Raw genomic sequence first — 19421 nt, forward strand, 5'->3', positions numbered from 1 at the left:
TTAAATATGTACCTTTGTATGGTGTGCAGTAATGTCACTAGACAAAAGAAACAAGAAAGTCCCTTCCCAGCAATGACTGCTGTGCTGTTTGAAGGTCAATTGTCTTTTAAGCATGGAGAGAATCTTTATCATGTCATACTTCAGAAATATGTTTTTGGAGATGGGAAACAACAGGCCATGATTTAATGTTTTTGTTAAACCACTATAATTCTTTCAAAGGTGTATGCACCACAACTCTCATCTCAGTTAAAGAGAAAATCAAGTCCTTAAAGAAAATTTCCTATTCTGCAGGTGGGGAGGAAATTAAGAATCACCTATTATTTTTTTGTTAGTACAAGAAATTTGCATTGTAAAGCAAGCTGCTATTGTCAGCTCTTTTTCTTTTTAATAGAAATTTATTTATTTATTTATTTTTGGCTGCGTTGGGTCTTCGTTGCTGCGCGCAGGGTTCCTCTAGTTGCGGAGAGTGGGGGCTACTCTTCTTTGTGGTGCGCAGGCTTCTCATTACGGTGGCTTCTCTTGTCGCAGATCATGGGTTTCAGTAGTTGTGGCTCGCGGGCTCTAGAGCACAGGCTCAGTAGTTGTGGCACATGGGCTTAGTTGCTCCGCAGCATGTGGGATCTTCCTGGACAAGGACTCGAACCTGTGTCCCCAGCATTGGCAGGCGGATTCTTAACCACTGCGCCACCAGGAAAGCCCTGTTGTCAGCTCTTTAAAGGACAAAGCAGACAGGAAGCTGCCTCCACCCTATGAGGCTTAGAGACCGAGCAATTGAGTTAGATAGCAGGTACCCAGCCCAATCAAGTCAATTTTCTAACACAGAATAGCATGTTGTAGGACTTGTTCTATTAGTTTTTTTTTCCTCTGGTAAGGAAGCAAGGATTTTTCTGTGTGGAAATAGTGCTGGTCTTTCTAGTTGAAGAAAAAAAAAAAAAAGAAAATGGTAAGGAGTTTGATAGCAATTGACTGCTGTTAAAACAGCAAATTATCTTTTAAAAAGATTATCCACATCTGTAAGAGGAGAAATCTTAAGAATGCACACAATTAATAAAAGCTTGCTCCGAATTACCCACTAATATCCAGTCAACAACGTTCACTATAGCTTATCTTTCCCAGAAATAACAAGTAAGAAAGAGGTGTTTAAAAAATCAACAATACAAAATTTCACTAAGATATTTTACACCTGGAGACCTTTAGAATTTTACTTCCTTTTGCTGTTGAAAAGTCATAACAGCCAAGAGGAGTAAGGTATTTTCAATTAACAAATGTCATGGTGGTTAAGGGTGGGGTGGGGTGGAGGTGCAAAGGAAGAAGTTGGCAAGAAAAGGTTCAGGGCCTGTTGCAAAACCAACTGCAAGCCAAGTATGACTCCAGGTAGATGAGAACCACCTGCTACAACAAAGAGAGAGGTTTAAAAGATGAGAGGGAGGTGACCCTACAGACCATTTCCTCAATTATCATATAAATAAGGGCATATACGGGTGTTTATATCAGACACATGCCAATACAATATTTGCCATGTTATTCAATGTAGGAAGACATAATTACTTCTATACTTCTAGTTAAACAAGAAAAGCTCTTGCAAGTAGATGGCTTATGACTGGTAATAGTAATAACCAGTAGTAATAACCACCTGGGCACTTAGTGTCATGGTTAATCCTCACAACCGCACTGTTTTAGATGGTGTTTGACAGGTGAGGAAACTGACATACACAAAGGGTTAAGTACCATGCTCAAGGTCACACATTTAGTAAGCGTGGAGTCAAGATTCATCTGCCTCTGTGGACTCCAAAGCTCACGCTTTCCACAATTCTGCTGTTCTGTGCGCTGCACAACTGTACGTCACAGCCTTCGGAAAACTTTACTTTTTGGACTTGAGAAACAAATTACAAGGCACCTTTTAAACAGCTTAAAGTCCGTTAGCAATTGCCAAGACTTCAATGACACATTAGTGTACAATTAGAAAAGATGGAAATTCATTTTACATGAATGCTTAGGGAAACGAACGATTTTACTTAGTCTAGTGCAAAACCAGAAATCGAAGTCAACTTTGTCTCAAAGTGGAATAAACAGCGTTTCACTTCAAACGCTCTTCTTAGTAACAACGTGACATACAAAGAGTTCCTTTTTTAACCCTTTTCAAAGAGAAAATATTCCGATTTCATAAAATTAGGTAAAGACATCCAAAGAAATTTGCGGACAAAAAACCGTGAGCTACACAAAATAACTTGTGTTTACTTAAGAGTATCGTGATCACAATATAGTGATCCCGTAAAAGATGTGTCCAAAACGTCTATCTAAAATTTGAATGCCAGTAACGTGAGAACTTATAATAGAGGGCAAATCTCAAAAACCATCTGATATACCAATTCACGTGGGCTTTGTTCTTGATCTCATCTTCACATAAAAAATTTATGATTAGAGGGAAAAAAAGCATTAAAAAGAGAAGTAAAACTACTCGGCAATGGAAAAGAAAATCTGTCAGTGGATGCGAGTGGTTATATAGAATTCCGAACTTCAGGGAAAATCGAGCGTCCGTCATTCGGCGTTTAGTTCCTTATGGGTCGATGTCATTACTTAATTATAAGGCTGGACATTTTTTCAAAATAGAGGCTCTTATGGGGGTAAATTTAAGCATTTGAAAGTGCAGATTTATTTCTTACAACCGAATCCAGCGCGAAGTGGAGAGTCACTGGTGCGAAAGCCCTCTCGGATCTGCGTGAATCCTTCTTCCCAGCCCACGTGGCCAAAGTAAACAGAAGGTGGGCCGGGGCGGGGAGAAGCGGGCCTGGGTCAAATTCCTAATTTGTCGAGTCTTTAAAACTACAGGCCCCTAAAGCACTAAGGGCATGCCCTCCGCGAAACTGGGGAGTGCTTCTGCTGAGCGAGATGAAAGCGACTGTGTGGAGAGGATGCCAAAGCGGGGACGAGGCGGGGCGGTTGGACCTACCAGGGGGTGGGTGCGCGAGGGGGCGTGTGCGGGGATACCTGCCAGGAGGTGGGAGTCGGGGCGGGGGCGGCGCCCACCTACTCTAAGGAGGCGGTGGGGTGCGGTACCAGCAAAAAGTTTAAAAGGTTAAGCTGGGGTCTCGCAGCCTCCTGCCAGGGACGCACGCCACCTCCCCCTTCGCGCCCGCCCCGCGCCTTCACTGGAGTGGAAACCCATCAGAGGGTCCCGGGGGCCGGACCTTCCCCCGCGTGCCCCCGCCCCGCGCTCCTCCGGGCCCACGGCTCCCCACGCTGGCTCCCCAGCCCCGGCCTCGACCGCGCGCCCCCTCGTTCGGCCCCAGGGGCCGCCGGCTTTTGTGCGGGGAGCCCCGGGGCGGGGAGCCGATGCCCGGGGAGCCGTGGCCGAGGGTCCCGGGGCGGCGGCGGAGACCGGGACGGAGGAGGCGGCGGCCGGGTGAAGGGGGAGGAGGCGGAGGAGGAGGAGGAGGAAGCGGGGCGGAGAAGGCGGAGGAGGAGGAGGAGAGCGGCGGCTGCGGCGAGAGCTCGGGCGGCCCCGCCGCCTCCTCGCGAGCGCCGCGCGCCCAGGCCCGGCTCGCATGCGAGTCACGTCCGCCCCCTCGCCGCGGCCGCCCCGAGACGCCGGCCCCGCCGAGTGATGAGAACAGACGTCAAACTGCCTTATGAATATTGATGCGGAGGCTAGGCTGCTTTCGTAGAGAAGCAGAAGGAAGCAAGATGGCTGCCCTTTAGGATTTGTTAGAAAGGAGACCCGACTGCCACTGCTGGATTGCTGCAAGGCTGAGGGACGAGAACGAGGTCAGAGCGCTTCTCTTGTGCCGCGAAACTCTCCCTTTCCTCTCCCCTGCGCTTTCTCTCGGGCTTGTGGGGACTGGGGAGCAAAGCCTGCAGTGTCACCCACAAATACCAAGAGGGAAGAGGGAAGCTTCACAAATTACTGGAGCCTCTTCAACATGGCTGACAAATATAGTTTTAATTCCCCCCCACCCCCCTTTAAACCTGTAGTTCTGTGTCCTCCTCTCTCTCCTGCTAGTGCTCGTGTCCTCCTCGCCCAGAAAACTTACCTTTGTGAGTCCGGCCGGCTGCTTTCCCGGCCTTTTATCCTCCGGAAAGTGATTTTTCTCTGCTTTCCTTTCTAAAATAGTTCAGCTGTGGGGGGCACGACCTTCCCCTTGAAGCTTCCCCACCCCCTCCCTTCGTGGAAGGCAGACGAGCCTCGGGTTTATCCTCGCCCGCCCTGGGGAGAACACAGACGGAGTGGTCTTCGACCCTTTTCTCCGCTGGGGCTCTGGGTCTGGGTGTGCGTTTGCGTCCGCCCCTTTCTGCCCCGTGTCCCCCTTTTCGGGGGCTGCGCTCAGCGAGTGTCAGGCGAGTGGAACAGGAGTCCACTCAGTGGGGTTTTGTTTTTTCCTGAAGTCCGCGCGTTTTGTTAGCGGTGCCGAGCGAGAGAGGAAAGAATAGTTTCTGTGGTTCCCTCAATAAGACCCGAACCCACTTTTCTCGAGGTACATCAGCTCTGCGATGGGCTGTACCTTCCAGCCTGGGGAATGTGTGTGAGAGAATTTGTGGGCAAATCTGTGTCCTGGCTTTGTGCTTCTCCCGAATCAGCTTCGTCGGGTTCCCCGGTAAGTGACAGGCAGACACAAAGGCAGGCGCAGGCCGGGGGAGGGGGCGGGCGGGCAGGAGGCGGGGGTGGGGGGGGGAGTGTGGAGAGTTGGAAGACTGCAAGGTCAGGGGCGCCGAAAGAAATGAAACCCAATCCCAGTAAAGAAACAGAGACGTAGAGAGCAGATTTCTAACAGTCCCATCCAAATTTCTCTTTCCCTCTTGGCTGCTCTCTTTTCTTTGGTCTTTTATCTCTCTGCTTTTCTCTGTGTCTCTTTTCTCCTCATCCTCTTTCCTCTTCTACTTCTTCTTCCTCTTCCCCTTTCTTCCCCTTCTTCCTCTTCCTTTTCTCCTCTTTCTCCTCCTCCTCCTTTTTACGCACATGAATCTTGCTGAATCTTTCATTGGGGCTGCTAGTCTAGCGATATTAAGCTAAGTTTCTATGGAGACTTTTCTACCTATGGCAAATAAAGCGTGGGCTGGATAGACTGCTGAGAAGGTCGAATGTGAAATATAAGTGAAATTTACTGGCTGTTACCCTCATGACATACTTTTAATTGCATTGAGTGAGTTTTCTTCCTTCTTCTTGTAGTGTTTAGGAATTGAAAAAGGATCATTTTCCAGTTGTTGAAAATTTAGTGAAATATTTTTATATTTGTCTGTCTAGGGAGGAGGATATATCCAAAATTTAAAATCTCGAGTCACACATTGTGCTTTTCCCTCTCCAATCAGGGATAATAATGGCAAATACAAATCTAAAAGTATTCATCAACAAATGATCCAACATAAGAGGAAGAATATATCTTAGGGACAGTTGGAATGTACATAGAAAAGATAATTGGGTTGGGTTGGGTTGGGTTTGATTTAAGACTGTGGGTATTGTTGCCTGGCTAATGAAAGTCATTATATTTGCATTTTAATGAAAAGTTGAAATACTGGAGGGGAGTTATATTCTTTTCCATGTTTGCATGTGTGTTTTGTAATAGGTTTGAAGTAGAATATAAATTTCAACACAATAAATACTGATTTTTTAAATGTTATCAAGCAGAGAAGTGTTAGTGGAAGACTGGAAAGTCAAACAAGTTTAGAAGGCATGGACATGATTAAAAGATGGACAGAGTTGGAAAAGCACAGTAATGGACATTACTCCATAAATCGGATTTCCAAAACTATTTGTCCTCAATAGTTCACTTTGTAACTCCTTGTATTTTGATCTCTGGAAAAGCAGTTAAATTTACTTTAATCATTGATATCGGAGGCATGATTACAAGGGAGACATATTACTCATCTCTGTGGAATAGAAACAGCTCATTTGGTTAGTTCTTATTTGTCCTAAATAATAAAGAAAACACTTAGGAATTTAACACAAATGCTTACTGTTTGTTGAGAAAACTGTGGTTAATTATTCCAGCAATTCAGAATTTAAAATAAATAATTTCTTTTGCTAACAGTGGTATATAACTACTTTTGGGGGACTTTTCAGATGTTGTATATACTGTCTTAAGGCTATTCAACTAATAATAGATACATCACATTGATAAATAAGGATATCTACATTGATTAATAATTTTCATTGTGACCATGAAAGCTTGTTCTTTCCCAGCATCCAATTTAGACTCTTTTCTGAAAATAGCTGCTAATTAATATTGTATGAGGGGCTTCAATGATTATAAGGAGGAGATGTGCATATTATTCACCAAATCAAGAAAATATTACTTTTTCCTTTAGTAGAAATTTTTTTTTTTTTTTGCAATACGCGGGCCTCTCACTGTTGCGGCCTCTCCCGTTGCGGAGCACAGGCTCCGGACGCGCAGGCTCAGCGGCCATGGCTCACGGGCGCAGCCGCTCCGCAGCATGTGGGATCTTCCCGGACCAGGGCACGAACCTGTGTCCCCTGCATCGGCAGGCGGACTCTTGACCACTGCGCCACCAGGGAAGCCCTAGAAAAATTATTTTAATTAGCATGGGATACTTTACAATGAAAGACATAACCTCAGCTTTTCATTTACCATATTTGTGAGAGTCAATACTACCTGGATTCTCCAAAAATTTCATTCATTCATGTATGTATGTATGTATGTATGTATGTCTGCAATAGGTCTTGGTTGCTGCACGCGGGCTTTCTCTAGTTGCGGCAAGTGGGGGCTACTCTTCCTTGTGGTGCGCATGCTTCTCAGTGCAGTGGTTTCTCTTGTTGCAGAGCACAGGCTCTAGGCGCACAGGCTTCAGTAGTTGTGGCTCGCGGGCTCTAGAGCGCAGGCTCAATAGTTGTGGCGCACGGGCTTAGTTGCTCCGCGGCATATGGGATCTTCCTGGACCAGGGCTCAAACCTGTGTCCACTGCATTGGCAGGTGAATTCTTAACCACTGTGCCACCAGGGAAGCCCTCCTTATTTTTTATAAATTTATTCATTTATTTATTTATTTTTGGCTGCGTTGGGTCTTTGTTGCTGCACGCAGGCTCTTCTCTAGTTGTGGTGAGTGGGGGCTACTCTTCGTTGTGGTGCGCAGGCTTCTCATTGCGGTGGCTTCCCTTGTTGTGGAACATGGGCTCTAGGTGCGCGGGCTTCAGTAGCTGTGGCATGCAGGCTCAGTAGTTGTGGTTCATGGGCTGTAGAGCACAGGCTCAGTAGCTGTGACACACGAGCTTAGTTGCTCCACGGCTTGTGGGATCTTCCCAAACCAGGGCTCGAACCCGTGTCCCCTGTGTTGGCAGACGGAATCTTAACCACTGCGCCACCAGGGAAGTCCCCTGCTTATTTTTTAAATTGAACTAATGGTTAATGAGAAATTAACTTGGAATGAGGGAAGTCTCTTGCCTTGTTTAAATTCACACATTTACCAAACTCTTCTTATGGCTCTAATTAGATCTGGTATTGTGTTGGTCCATGCCAGGAGCCAGAGGGATTAATAGGATTCTGATTCAGTGGTGCATGGACCTAGATATTGGCAGGTCAACATCACTTCCAGAACAAGTGAAATGCACCTGCCTGGGAGTTGTTATGACAGACTTCCAAAGTTCTGTTTGGGCACTAGACTTGTATTAGGTAACAAAGAGTGGAGTTAATGTTTTGGTTTCGCTTGTTGCAGTTAGAACTTCTCTATCAACTTCTCCAAGACTCCACCCATACACAGTGTTGTAAGCCAAATGGCACTACTGAAATGTGTTGGGTTGGCCAAAAAGTTCATTTGGGTTTTTGTAAGAGGTTCCTGAAAAACCTGAATGAACTTTTTGGCCAGCCCAATCTTTCCTTGTTTATCTCATTAAGAAGTTCTTCTTATGATTCACAGACACACCTGGCAGAAACTTTATTTTTCATACTGCACCAAATCCAAGTTAGTAAATTCATGTGAATTCTTAAGAAATTAGTTTGCAATAAAATGTTCTCATAAGCTGTGGATGTTTGACATTTTAGAATGTTTAATACTTAGAAAATGTTAAATCTGCTTTTTTTAATGCCCTGATTGCCTCTACAAGTTTAATTGTTGTCTTTGTTGTTGATGTTATCATTGCTTAATAGACTTTAATAGTCTTAGCAATCTTCAATTACTAGAGGGAATCTTCTTTGTTTTGTAAGCAACCATGTAGACTGTTTTACTCTAATTGTTTCCTGTCATGGGGACAGGTTAAAACTTTGGACCAGCTAGCTGTCAGTTTTGGTTCATCAAAATAACATTTTCTCAACTGTTATGCCATCATTGCACAGTAGTTCTTAAGAGTAGTAATGGCACCAAATCCAGTAGCAGGAAAATATCTCTCAAGCCAGTTTTACAGGTGGAGCCTTAACTGTGGGAGAGTCAGGTTGCCAAGTAGAGGTGGTGGTTATCTTGGAAACTGTGCTGAAGAACACAACCACAAATGTGATTTTGCCAAATATACAGTATTTACTTGGTCTAGATCTCCAACTTCTATTTTGACTCACTGCCAAAACTTTGTAAATACTGTGCCATTATTTAGGGAGGTTATATAGTTCATCTGTTGGTTTGGTGTGTAGTGGGAGAGAAGAGTTCCTGGAGGGAAGAATGCAAAGCAAGACACCTTGAATCATTGTGACTGCAAGCCAAAAAGGATTGTATGTATCTGCTTATTTCCAGCATTATTCTTATTCTAGGTTGTACATTGCAGAAAATACCTAAGATAGATATACAATCTTTTCTCAATAAAATGGATTTTGGTTGCCCATTCCAAAATAGTAAATTCTATCAACTTCGATTTATGCTTTCTCCACTTGTCATGAAATGCAGTTAAATGCGCCAGGCTTCAAGAAGTATAAATTGATGGTAGGTGGATTTTTAATATTTTGTGTAAAATTAAATTCAGTGATAATGTCAACCTACCTGCAGTTTTAAGACTTTTGAGATCGATATCTTATACTCACTAAGGGCTGTTCCTCAAACTGACTTGAAATCAAGCTCCACATAATCTGAGGATTACATAAAAAGATGAATGAATTGGAATGAAGCATTTTTGGAGGACAATTTAGGACATAAAATTAACTGGTTGCTTCACTAAAAATACTGTAAATTTTTTTTTTTAAGTTAGATTTATGTCTGTTGGAAGGGAGGCACTGATTTCTATGTCTTTTTATTCTGTAACAGAATCTAGTGGTTTACTACTAAATCAAGATTTAATGAGTTGGGGGTCGGGGGTAGGGGGTGAAGGTGGTCAAAGGGTACCAATTTCCAGTTATAAAATGAATAAGTTCTGGGTTGTAACGCATAGTATGGTGACTGTAGTTAGCATTACTGTATTGTATACCTGAAAGTTGCTAAGAGAGTATATCTTAAAAGTTTTCATCACACACACAAAAAATCATAACGATATGAAGTCATGGGTGTGCTAAGTAACCTTATTGTGGTAATCATTTCCCAATATATACCTATTACAAATCATTGCATTGTATACTTTAAATTTACATGATGTTATATGTCAGTTACTCTCAATAAAAGCTGAGGGGAAGAAAGGTTTAATAAATGATGTAGAAGTAGCAAAAAAATGTCATTTAATTAGAACATGTGTAATCTATTCTAAATGCATAAGAAAAATAATGTAAAAGGCGTTGGTGTTGCTGATGATGGTAGTAAAGATGGTGCTTTCTCCTTAAATGTAACTTCTACAGGTTATGGCAGTTGTCCTATAAAAGCCAGTCATTATAAGCATACAGTTGGTTGATGTTTAGTAAATTTATACTGGGAGCGCATATTTTTATTTTTTAAAAAAATAATTAATTAATTAATTTATTTATTTATTTATTTTTGGCTGTGTTGGGTCTTCGTTGCTGTGTGCGGGCTTTCTGTAGTTGCGGCGAGCGGGGTCTGCTCTTCGTTGCAGTGCTCAGGCTTTCTCATTGCCGTGGCTTCTCTTGTTGCGGAGCACGGGCTCTAGGCGCGCGGGCTTCAGTAGTGTGGCTCACAGGCTCTAGAGTGCAGGCTCAGTAGTTGTGGCGCATGGGCTTAGTTGCTTCACGGCATGTGGGATCCTCCCAGACCAGGGCTCCAACCCGTGTCCCCTGCATTGGCAGGCGGATTCTTAACCACTGCGCCACCAGGGAAGTCCAAGGGAATCACATATCTTTTTTTTTTTCCCCGGTACGCGGGCCTCTCACTGTTGTTGCCTCTCCCGTTGCGTAGCACAGGCTCCGAACGCGCAGGCTCAGCGGCCATGGCTCACGGGCCTAGCCGCTCCGCGGCATGTGGAATCTTCCCAGACCAGGGCACGAACCCGTGTCCCCTGCATCAGCAGGCGGACTCTCCACCACTGCGCCACTAGGGAAGCCCAGGATCACATATCTTTAATTGAAATTTTTATTGAGCTAATTGTAGATTCATATGCAGTTGTATGAAATAATAATAATTGAACATGAACATTCTGCCCAATTTTCCCCAGTGGTAACATTTTGCAGGACTATAGTATAATATCACAGTCAGGAGACTGACATTGGTACAGTCTACCAATCTTACTCAGATTTCCCATTTGACTTGTATACTTTTGTATGTATATATTTAGTTCTGTACCATTTTATGACATGATCAGATAATTTTAAACCTTTTTTTCCCCCAAAACAAAAAAGTTTAACACAGTTCTGTCTCATCAATCATGTGATTGTACTACCATGTCTTATCAAAATGTGCATCAGAATATAGGTTTTTGTTTACACAAAAGGTGTTTTTTTTGCTTAAAATACTTTTGCATTAAAAATATTTTAAGTTGTTTTAATGTTTTATGACACTGCAAGTTATATCATTTAATTCTCATCACAACTCTAGAGGTAGGTGGTGGTGTTATCCCTATCTCTGGAGAAGAAACTAATACACAGTGAGATTAAATAACTTGCCCAAGTTCCTACAGCCAGTACGTGGCTTAGCTAGGCTATGAATTTAGCCAGTCAGTCTCTAGAGCCAGTCTTTTGACCATTATGCTCTACCGCCTCATTACCACTAATGATGAAAATGTAGCTATAATGTGGGCTATATAGGGAAAGTCATAAAAGGAGACTTAAAGTGCATGCACCTGTCTACACAAAAACTTGTACCTGAATATTCATAGCAGCATTATTAACAATATACACGTAAAATAGGGTTAAGAAAAGAAACTGGTCTGCAGCCTCTTTGTGATGCCAAGACAAAGTGGGAAAGAGTTAGGATCAGAATGTTGATGGCTCTCCATGTTTCGCCACATAGAGCCACAGTCTTTACAAACACCAACAAAATTTTACAGACTGTTAATGGTAAATAGCCACAGTCTTTACTAACACCAGCACAATTTTAAAGACTGTTAATGGTAAAATGAGTGCAGATTTTTAGATCTAGACCCTATGAAATTAGGACATAATTTTGAACACACACAGTGAATTACTTGGGGTTGATGTTATTTGAATTTCTAACTTTATGTAATTCTAGATACCAAACATTCTTCTTGTTAAGCAATACTCCTTTCCCTTTTATTCTGATTAGAATGCTGCCAGTTGGATCCCATAGCTTGGTGCCATGACTGATAACAGTGTGGGGGAAAGCCAATGATCTTGAAGCATTTAGCTTTAATAATGTACACATGTTATTGTACTCAGTGGGGACATGTCTTGGCTTTATGTAATTGCTGTAATCATTACTTTTTCAAGGAATAGCTGTAGAAATGACCCAGATATACCTTTTTTTTTTTTTTTTTTTTTTTGCAGTATGCGGGCCTCTCACTGTTGTGGCCTCTCCCGCCGCGGAGCACAGGCTCCGGACGCGCAGGCTCAGCGGCCATGGCTCACGGGCCCAGCCGCTCCGCGGCATGTGGGATCCTCCCAAACCGGGGCACGAACCCGCATCCCCTGCATTGGCAGGCGGACTCTCAACCACTGCGCCACCAGGGAAGCCCCAGATATACCTTTTAAGAGTATGATTATAGCATTTACTTGTATGTTTGTTGTGTATTTGTGACAGGCCCAAGTTAGACACTCATGTTAGAACCTTTGACCCATCAGGAAGTTGATGTAGTGATTATTATGGAAAGCAATAAGGTAGAATATAGGTGTGGTCTTCCTTATAGGAGAAATGAGTAGTTTATTTGCTTTTGCCATCTCTTGTTTCTTGCAACACTTTTTGAACCAACTCAGCTGATAGTAGATTTTCATACTAGTATCTCTATAATATTCAGAAAGCTGCTCACTGAATCTGAGTGTAGTACTCCATCTTTGCTTTATTTAATGTGGTTCCAAAAATTGTAAACCTTTTCAAATTAGGGATATTTTGATTTTTTAAAAAATATTTTTAGCTTACCTTTTAATAAATAATTATTATTGAAAGATACACTGTATTCACAACAGTGGGCTGTGGATTTTTGCTGATGGACTTCTCTCTTCAGAGAGAGCAGACTTGCCCATGTCAGGCATAGACAGTAGGTGTCCCATGAACATATGCCATACATAGTATTGATGTTTTTCATTTGCTACTTTTGCTATTTTGAGATTTGTCACAATTTTGTGGATGTCACAAAGTAATGATAATTTTAATTACTATTGTCATGCTTTATTAGCCATTACTAAAACCTGCCTTACCAAGTCATGTCTTTTTCTTGATAGAGTATTAAATCTGGTTTCTATGTTCAGATTATACTTTAATGGAAGCTATTCACCCAACTCTCAAGGTGGGTTTTTATTATGTATTTCTCCTCAAATTGATTTTTTTTTTTTTTTTTTGTCTTGCAGTGTAAAAGGAAAAAAGGCTTAAATAATGATAGTGAAGCCCAGAGGATATAGCATGGTCTATCTCTGAGTTATTTCTCCTGTTTTTCTTTCCTGCCTGCATTGAGAAACAAGGACACCCATTAAAAAATACCTTAATTATTAGTTGTGCTGATTCTAAAGTAAAGCACCAGAATCTAAAAATAATACAATGATACTATACCCAGATTCCATCTGTAACCTACTGTCTTGTTCCTGTTAATTTATTTTTTAATCTGTTTGTTCTTTCGGTACTTTTTCCATTTTTGTTTGAAGTTACAGAATTTTCACATTTGCCATTGGCTATAAAGTTCTGTCAGCTCTTTTATAACCTTTCACGATTTTTGCATTAAAAGGATTACTTTTGGACACCCACTAATTAGTTTGGGTGATTATTAGCTTTTTGTTTGTCTTACTGCATACATCGTAACAGAACAAGAAATCATTTGTGCAAATGAAGTGTCAGTTCATAAAATTGGAGTGAGCATCTCAAAAAGTGAATCAGTTATTAAAACATTAATTCACTTTATATTCATATTTTCATGTATCAAACATAATTGATAAGAGGAAAAATGACCATAAATGGATACTTTTCAAACATGAAGGAAGAACATACAGTGATGTATGTCAATTATTTCTCAATAAAACTGGAAAAATATTTTAAAAATGAGGGAAGAACAAATCTTCCAATCTAAAAATATTCAACACATAATTATTTGTTTTTGTAAAAAGAGAAGCAGATACATTTCAGCAAGAAAGCACATATTTTAAACTTTTCATTCTAGATTTCATCTATCCTTATTCCAATCCAATCACCTAAATGGTTTTTAATTTTGGAATTGTCTACCACATAATTGCTTGGAGAAAAACATTGGCAGAAAATGAAGCTAGTAGACATTTTGCTAATAACTTACCTTTTTAAATGACTATGAATTATATGTGTCTACTGGAAATCAAAATTAGAAAGGACATTTGGTTAACTTTGGGAACTAAATTTTCAATAGTTTGAAACTTAACCTGTTTACTCTTAAATGTGGTACTTTTCAAGTAGGACATTTTATAGACAGCAGCTCATATTTAATATGTAATTTAAAAACATTTTGTATCAAGTATATAAAAGATATAGAACATGGCGTTTTAAAATGACTAAAAAATGCTTGAGATTTTTTTTTGAAGGCAGCGTAGTTTTTAAAACAGTTTAATTTACTACTGACAGTTTGCATCAGTTTTTTTACATTGTTATAACTTGTGCTTTAAGTAATCCTGAAGATTATGGGCAACTCTTCATATTTAGGGATAAAAACTTAGTTGTTGACATTGTCAGTTTTCTCTAATATTGGTAAGAATTTAGCCTCCTTAAGGAATGGAGTTTGTTTTCTGTTCACAGACCCATGATAAAAGGTACTAAATTGTGTTTCTGTTCACCCAAACAAAGCTATTGGATACTTTCCTCTGCAAGGGTCATATTGTAATTTTATTTGGATGGAGATTTGCTACTTTGCAAACTATTTGCCTGCTTAGTGTCCTTCTAGTGGTTGTAATACTATCTCTCATAATAAGAAAAACAAGAAGTCTGATGAGAGGAGGTAGAAAGTGCATTCAGAATGCATTGTTGAGATTACAAAACTTACCCTAAATTTAATTAGACAGGCAGTTAATTTTGATCATGTCCTCATGTCATGAGTTACATAAGAAGAAAAGTGATGGAGATTGGTCATTTCCTCCAGTTCTTCTTCCCACTTTTTTTTTTTTTTTGGTGGGAGATGGAGGGAGAGAAAAAAATCTCCCCTGGAAATAATTCCTTGACACCCACATGCTCTTTTTTTAGGGCAAAAGAAATAGGAGGTTTCTCTTCGGAACTTGTTGACACTTCACAGTCACGTCAACATTTGACACGTGGGTTCCATGCGCATGGCAGCGCTATTTACAAACACCATCCAGGGATTCCAGAGCCTCTTATGTAACAGCTGAGAGTACAGGCTTTGTGTGTCCCTGGGCGCAGAGGAATCAAACAGTTTAATTCATAGTCAGAGAGCCCTTGTCTGGCTCTGATGGGGTCATGAATCAAGGATCAAGGTGTCTAGGTCAGGATCCACCCAATATGCAGTTTTCCTACCAAAGCCTCAAAGGCTGTGCCTTAATATAGAATTACTCTTTTTTTTTTCCTCCTGCAACAAACAGAACCAGTTATGACAAACTTTTTTTGTGATTTTTGCAAAATGTGGGCAAATTGTGCCTTGGTTTTGGTTGTAATTTACAGTGCCACTTGTGACTGAAGTGCACATGCCTGCCACCCAGTCTCACAAATGCTTTTTTTTTTTAAGTTTATTTTCTCATGTGTAAGCACCTTCAGATGCAAGAGAATTCATAAACTGACTTGCCCAACTAGACACTCTGACCACGGAATACTCAAGAAAATGATTGTTTGATCATCCTCCACATCCAGTCCCGCATTACCCATCCCCATCCCTTCTCAGCTCCCTTTTCAACGCCTCATCACCACACCTCCCTCAGCCCTTCTCCATTTTAAATTACATATCAAGACATGGTGTTTAAAAAACAAATTAGATTTCTATACTTAGGGAATTGTTCTTCCTTTTCCATATTGATTTTAAGAATTTTTCATATATATTTATCAATTTTTTTAAAAGTCTCAAGTTAATAAATTAAAGCACCAAGAATTCATGTCTACTCCTTTGTATCTGGTATATGTTTCCTGATGTTTTTTTTAATTGTAAATGGCAAATTGACTGGTTGGAATATTTAAAATATGAGTAAATTTTGAGTTCTTTTTGTATTGCATCTTAGGATCATTTTAGATGGATGTCATCATTGATTATCCAAAAATAGAAACCTTCTAGCCTAACGGAGAATTGAAATTAAATCAAAAAATGAACTTGTAGTTACTTTAAAAGTTGGGCTCTTTGAACTCTTCTTTCATAGAATATTTTTTTTCTAATTACACTATCTTTCTAAAAAGAGGAAAGATCAGAATCTTTGAAATGTGGTACTGTAAAAGGAAGGAATTTGCTTAACTTTTAAAAATAAAGGATTTTTTTTTTTCTCCAAGAGATAAACGAAGTACCAAGTAATGTTTGGTATAAGAGAAGTTTAGATCTGGAATAATTTAGAGGTTATCTCTTCAAATCTATTATTTACATATGAGATTTAGAAATTTAAGTTTCAGATGTTTAACACCTGTATCTGCTCATTTTTAGAAGAAATTATCAAAAGAGTGACTCATTTAACCAACACAATGAAATCTGAGGATAGACATTTTTCATCTTTCCTTACTGAGTACAGGTTCCTTCTGGATTTGAAAAGATGTAACCTATAACCACCAAATACATTATAAGTTATTGTACTTTTCTTATACGTTGAATTAAGATGCGGTGAATTTAGATTATAGGCATTAAAAATTGTTTTATTTGCATGCTTTTCGTTGTTTTGGCCTGAAGATGGTGTATTTATCTTAATTACCCTTGGCCCAAACAGTGAAAGTTTGTGTGAAATTACTTATGAATATACTTTCTTACTAAGAGCAGTACCATGTCTGAACACTCTTGAGCTTTCACAAGGGTGATCTTACCCTGTATTAGAACATTAATATTTTCCCCTCTTCTTATGCCTTTATTGGACAGTAAATTATATATGGTTATAAGCTGAAAGTGCTCAGAATTTGATAAAGACTGTAAATTAATGCATTTTTGCTAGGAAAGGGATTAAGTATAACTTTATTTGACTGTATTTTTGTTTCACCTGAAGTGGCAAGCATTCAGTAAACATTGATTTGTTCAAAAGATGGGCTTCCTTCATAAAGATGAGACTGACTGATAATTGTCTCTGTATTGTAAAATACCAAAACGGTAGATTGAATGTGAAAGATATGTGTCAAGATGCAATGTGGGGGTTTTAGGTTGTTTTCTCTTTCCAGCTGCTATTGAGAGCATGTGTGTGTGCCCTCACTCAAAAAGTTTTGGACTTTTGATATGTGAGTTAAGTCCTCATTGCTGGAAATGGTTAATTGAACAAACCATAATAAAACTCTCTGTCTATGAATATAAAATTTAAAAATACTGATGCCATGCATTTTTCCAAATATCATGAAGGTGCACAAAATCCCCAGGGTCTTTTATGTAAACTGTTTTTATATGGTCCCTTTAGAAGACTGCTGAGTCGCATAGTGCTCACACATAAAAACAAACAGCTGGCTTGGTGATGTTAAGATTGGCGCCAGGGTGTTCCCTCTTGCGTAGGAGTCCTAGGTCATCCTGACGCCTTCCCATGTGGTCAAGCACACATGGCTTTAATGTTTACACACACAGTTCCAGAATTCTGAACGCCAGTGATGTAACAGTGGGGGAAGGGGTGGTCTGTATCTTACAAACTGTTTGATGACCTAGGTCATGAATACTGATAGAGAATAAGAAAGCCCTGATTGTAGTAAAACTTGCCTGGAGGGGAAATAGAGTAGATGCTTAAAGCAGGCTTTGCCTCCAGCCCCCAAATTGTTTATTTTAAACTATCATTACCACCCAAAGGGAGTTTTCTACTTTGAACTTAAAATAGTAGCTTTTAACTCGGACAAATGAGTAAGTGCTTTAGTAACTAAGGACTGGAGGTGACAAAGCTCTTAAGAGTGTCACTCTCTTTGGTAACCAAGCTGATTCAGACTCTTTTGGAAGCTTTTATGGCAACTCAACCAGCTCTAATACTATTACTACATACCTGCATGGGAACAGACAATTGGAGCTAGAGCTGCCATTTTCTCTGGTTTTAAAATTGTTTCTCACCCATTATTTCTGTTTTATTTGTGAAAATATGCCAATCCTACCACATATAAAAATGCTTTTCAAAATCACTGAATATGTTTATATAGAATGACTTTGTTTAAGAGCTTTATATCTACAACAATACAGGGGAAAACCCCCTTCTTATCTGGTAGAATCATGATAAAGGGGGGGAAATGTGAGCGGTAATTTTGAAAAATATGTAATAATGGTAAGGTGGTGGTATCCATACAACTAAATACCAAGCTAGTGTATTTAAACATGGAAAAGTGCCTAAAAGGGTGAGGGGAAAACATGTTATAAATAAGGAGAATATAGAGTTTTCAGTGAATAAGTGCTCTATTACAAACTATGAACATTTATAAGATTTGTTTCAAACTCTTTCCTACTTGTAACGAATTATCCAGGACTTTTTAAAATCCATCTCCCTTTGAACTTTTAACAGATTTTTCTGGACTGTGGGTTAGAGATTCTGTGTGCATGTATGTGTGTTTTTGAATATGTTTTTATATTTTAGATCTAGCTATGTAAACTAGAGACATCTCCAGCTACTTGTAAGATTTTGCCACCTGGATTTCCACCACCTTTGCTTCCACATTTCAATAAAGCATTTGTCAGATTTGCAAAAATGTAGTTCATTTTCAAACAGAATCATAGACTGTTATTGGCAAAAAACAAAAACTTTAGAGACTCTCTGTTGCATTAACAAGAAAAAAATGGAGGCATGGGAAGGTAAACTCAGTTGCCTCAAATTGAGTAACAGGATATTTATCATTCTAATAATAGCCAATATTGACTAATTATTCACATTGTGTCTAGCACCATACTAGGCATTTCTAGAGATTATCTTATTCAATTCTCACATCACCTCTAATTTTTTAAATATTTATTTATTTTGGCTGCGGCGGGTCCCAGTTGCGGCACGCGAGATCTTCAGTTGCGGAACGCGGACTTCTTGGTTGCGGCATTTGAACTCTTAGTTGCGGCATGCATGCGGGATCTAGTTCCCCGGCCAGGGATTGAACCCAGGCTCCCTGCATTGGGAGCTCAGAATCTGACCCACTGGACCACCAGGGAAATCGCCCCATCACCTCCATGTTTGTTGGCGCTGTTATTATCCCCATTTTACTAAGGAAGAAACCAGGACAGAGGATTAAATAATTCCCCTATTCATTTTGAATTAGTTTTTTAAATGTGTCCTTAGCTACACTGTTCTTTTTTTTAATATTTATTTATTTTTGGCTGATTCTGGTCTTAGTTGTGGCATGTGGGATCTTTCGTTGCAGCGTGGGCTCTCTGGTTGTGGCTTGTGGGCTCTCTAGTTGTGGTGCTTGGGTTTAGTAGTTGTGGTGCAGGCATAGTTGCCCTGCAGCATGTGGGATCTTAGTTCCCTCCAGGATCGAACTGGCATCCCCTGCATTGCACTTGACCACCAGGGAAGTCCCTATACATTTTGAATTATCTTTAACATCTCCCCATTTGCAAATTTATCACTAAACCCGATAGAATAGTTTACTATGGCCATTTGTCTTGCCCCTTTCCATTTCTGTTTCCCTCACCCTATTTTTTTTTTTTTCACTCTGTTCCCTTGTGACTAATTTCTTCCTCCTTGGTGTTCTTGCCTGTACGAGCTTTCTCTCCCACCCTCTTCCAGCTTTTTCTGCTTTTCCCATATTGTTTTCCCTGGAATCTACATTGCCTCATTATTTCTAATGAATCAATCAACTCTAAACAGCTGGATGCCATCAAACAATCTGGTTTTTGGAGTTAGGAAGATCTAGTTTTGAATCCTGACTTGCCTTCTTATAAACTGTGTATGTTCTTACTCAAAACAGCAGCTTTAGCCTCTCTGA

General features: G+C 40.2%; 2 protein-coding genes across 6 annotated transcripts in view; one reads left to right on the top strand and one right to left on the bottom strand.

Moving 5' to 3' along the window:
• Positions 1 to 601: 601 nt before the first annotated feature.
• Positions 602 to 3765, bottom strand: LOC113618971 (translation initiation factor IF-2). Its single transcript, XM_027103420.1, has 2 exons — positions 2664 to 3765; positions 602 to 912 (listed from the first exon to the last, which is right to left on the bottom strand). The coding sequence occupies exon 1, from the start codon at positions 3545 to 3547 to the stop codon at positions 3077 to 3079; it is 471 nt and encodes a 156-aa protein (XP_026959221.1). The 5' UTR covers positions 3548 to 3765; the 3' UTR covers positions 602 to 912; positions 2664 to 3076.
• TET2 (tet methylcytosine dioxygenase 2) overlaps positions 3478 to 19421 on the top strand; it is a 134340-nt gene continuing 118396 nt past the window's right edge. For 3 of the 5 annotated variants that reach the window (XM_027103416.1, XM_027103418.1, XM_027103417.1), the window contains exon 1: positions 3530 to 3765. The gene's annotated coding sequence lies outside the window, so the exon portion shown is untranslated. Of the gene's footprint in view, positions 3766 to 19421 lie in introns of all 5 variants that reach the window. The other 2 variants (XM_027103414.1, XM_027103419.1) reach the window with 2 other exon arrangements.

The sequence above is a fragment of the Aethalodelphis obliquidens genome, unplaced genomic scaffold, assembly GCF_003676395.1.
Source record: "Aethalodelphis obliquidens isolate GAN/ISIS:26980383/991018 unplaced genomic scaffold, ASM367639v1 scaffold6, whole genome shotgun sequence".
Classification (NCBI taxonomy): domain Eukaryota; kingdom Metazoa; phylum Chordata; class Mammalia; order Artiodactyla; family Delphinidae; genus Aethalodelphis; species Aethalodelphis obliquidens.

Coding starts and splice junctions, on each gene's coding strand:
- LOC113618971 (XM_027103420.1), bottom strand. CDS start 3,547: ATGCGAGCCGGGCCTGGGCGCGCGGCGCTCGCGAGGAGGCGGCGGGGC.